The sequence below is a fragment of the Alligator sinensis genome, unplaced genomic scaffold (assembly GCF_000455745.1).
Source record: "Alligator sinensis unplaced genomic scaffold, ASM45574v1 scaffold436_1, whole genome shotgun sequence".
Taxonomy (NCBI): domain Eukaryota; kingdom Metazoa; phylum Chordata; order Crocodylia; family Alligatoridae; genus Alligator; species Alligator sinensis.
In genome coordinates this window covers 1,300,117-1,302,841 of record NW_005842172.1, presented here as the reverse complement: position 1 = coordinate 1,302,841, position 2,725 = coordinate 1,300,117, and the positions used below count along the sequence as shown (strand labels likewise).

The following is a 2,725-nucleotide window of genomic DNA, read 5'->3' as shown; positions in this document are numbered from 1 at the left end:
TTGGGTTTAAGATGTGGCGTAAAATCAGATTATTGTTTCAATATTTAGTCTATTTATATTATACTTCTGTTTCTCAACATATGGCTACTGATTTCTTATGCTTGCTCTTGTTCTTAGAATAAATCTTGGTGTTAACTTTTATAACACACATATTGCCAGTGACAATTGTGATTTAAGAGTATTTGACCATACAGGCCTCTTCCAAGGAAGGCCTGTTCCAATCTATCTTTTCTGAGCACATGACCACACAAAATCTGCTAGGAGCTGGTTAGGTGAGCCAGGGAAAGCTGAGGTGCCATTGGTTAGAAAGGTGACATTTAGAGCATCTCATTTTAAACTCAGTGGTCAATCAGCAGGTGGCAGAGAGGGGTTTGGGGCCGAAGAACACCCCTGAAAGTGTGAGAATACACATTATATGATATACATCTATCTTTTATTATACTAAGAGATAGATTGTGTTTGCAACTGAAATCAAAATAATTCCTAGCACTGAAGCTTTATTGTGCAATGGCTCTTATTACTTCCAAAAAGAGGGCAGTGAAAGCAAGGACAGTGGTCCTTATTTTTTCAGAATTATGACCCAATGTTACAAAAGAAAAAATATTTTAGAATTCCTACTTCCTTTCTAGTAATTGGAATGAGAAGGCGCTGATAGCCTCCTAAAACTTGTTCACAGCATCAAGGCCAAGAACCTTCATATCTGTTAAAATATTAAGTTATCAGTTCTTAAAGTTTAAAACACAAGATTAAAAATCGAGTCTTCAAGTATAGGGGCCTGTTATTTTCAAAACATAAACTGAATATGAGGCAACAGTGTGCTTGTTGCAAAAAAAGCCAACAGCATACTGGGTTGTATTAACAGGAGAATCTCTTGTAAATCAAGGGAAGTGATTCTTTCGCTTTATCCAGCATTGGTGAGGCCTCACCTGGAGTACAGTGTCTAGTTTTGGGCCCTGCATTTCAAGAAGGATGTGGCTAGATTGGAAAGAGTCCAGAGTGACAAAAATTATTAGGGGCCTGAGGAGCAAGACATACAAGGAAAGTTTGAAAAAAACTGTGATTACTTAGTCTGGAAAAGAGAAAACTGAGTCTTCAAATACCTAAATGGTCATTATAAAGAGGATGGAGATAGATTATTCCCTGAGGTCACAAGGGATAGGATCAGGAGCAATGACCTCAAGCTGCAGCAGAGTCAGCACCCACTGACTTGTTTCTGGGAATGATCATCTCCTTTGCAACACTAATGAGTCAGCTTGTTTAACCTTGTAAAATGTACAAAAGTTCAGTCTTCTTCAGAATATCACAAGCAGCTCCTTAAGGTTTCCAGAGATGTTGAAGTGATGAGGTCACATTCTGGCATTGGCGACGTGTGGGGGGTGCGCACGGGTGGGTGCACCCCCTGACAGAAGTGCTGCTGACGCTGCCTGTGGGCAGTTGCCAGAGGTGACCCAAGCAGAGTGCAGGGCCTGGGGCAAATCAGCCCATGCAGGGCCCTGCTCCGATCCCAGACCCAAAGAAGCTGCTGCCACCATTGGCAGTGGTGGCAGCAGTGGCGGTGGGGGGAGGGGGGCATGAGCGGCTGGACGTGGAGCTGCCACTCTGCCCAGCTCCATGTCGCTGCTGCTCTGCCCAGCTCTGCAGGCTCCCCCAAAGTGTGGGGCCCTGGGCAGTTGCCCCAATTCGCCTCCGCAGGGACGGCCCTGGCAGTCGCTGCTCGCCAACCCTCTCCCTCAATGCCAACACTGCCAGTGGTGTCTAGGGTGGTTGCTGATCATTGCTGATGGCATCTGCAGGTCATCACTGACCACTGATTGGTGCTCGCCCTCCCGCCACGGCCACAGCCACCTGTGGGAGCTCCTTGCTCACCGCCTCCATGCCCCTACCGCTGCCACCTGCGGGGGGGTTGCTGTGCCCCCCCAGCCTCCGGGGGCAGCGTCGTTCATGCATTCTGGTAAATTCTTGCCGCCTCCGACTGCTGGAAGAACGTCCCAGATGGACTGGGCTGATGGAGCTGTGAGAAGGCCAGTTGCAGACATACCCTAAAGGCCACATCCACTGACTTGAGTGGTGATTAGCCTTGTTAGTCTGAAGCTAGGCAGAAGGCAAAGCAGGTGGTGCCTTAGAGGCTGGTTAATAGAGCCATGCGCTTTCATAACCCCCTGCCTACTTCAGGTGCTGCAGGTCTTGCTGTGAGGCATCACAAGAAGGTCAGAGGTGCCATACTGGGCCAGACCAATGGTCCCCCTAGCCAGGCTGGGTGCTAGAAAGGGAGAGCAAGGAACCTGATACACCTAAAGCGATCTGGCCCCACTTCCATATCCTCCCTGGCATCTGCCGTCGGCGTTCAGAGGCGGGAACAAACAGCTCCAGCCCTTCGGTCCAATAGCCCCCAACAGATCTATCACCCACCGACCTATCTAGGCCCTCTGAGCCTGGCAGTGCCGCTCGCCTCCACCACCGCCTGCGGCGACGAATCCCACGCGTTAACTACATCTTGCCTACAAATGCCCCCCTGCCCCCTGGCTGTCTGGGCCTCTCCCAGGGGAAAGGCCTCTGCATGGCACCTAGCAGGGACGAGATGGGATACAAAGCAGCCACCAAGGCACAGCGGGGACAGGGCCTGCCCGGGGTAGAGGACGCAGCGGAAGGAGAAGGGAGGTAAAGGCGCCACGCGGCGCCGCAGCCACAGCAACAGCCGAGCCCTGCCGCAGGGAGGCGGGGGACC

The 2,725-nt window shown here is 50.6% G+C and overlaps 1 protein-coding gene across 1 annotated transcript in view; it reads left to right on the top strand.

The window, feature by feature from the left end:
• Positions 1-2,578: 2,578 nt before the first annotated feature.
• Positions 2,579-2,725, top strand: part of BET1 (Bet1 golgi vesicular membrane trafficking protein) — a 5,683-nt gene continuing 5,536 nt past the window's right edge. The window contains exon 1 of the mRNA XM_025206800.1: positions 2,579-2,658. Within this exon, the coding sequence (XP_025062585.1) occupies positions 2,579-2,658 (80 nt within the window). The remainder of the gene's footprint in view (positions 2,659-2,725) is intronic.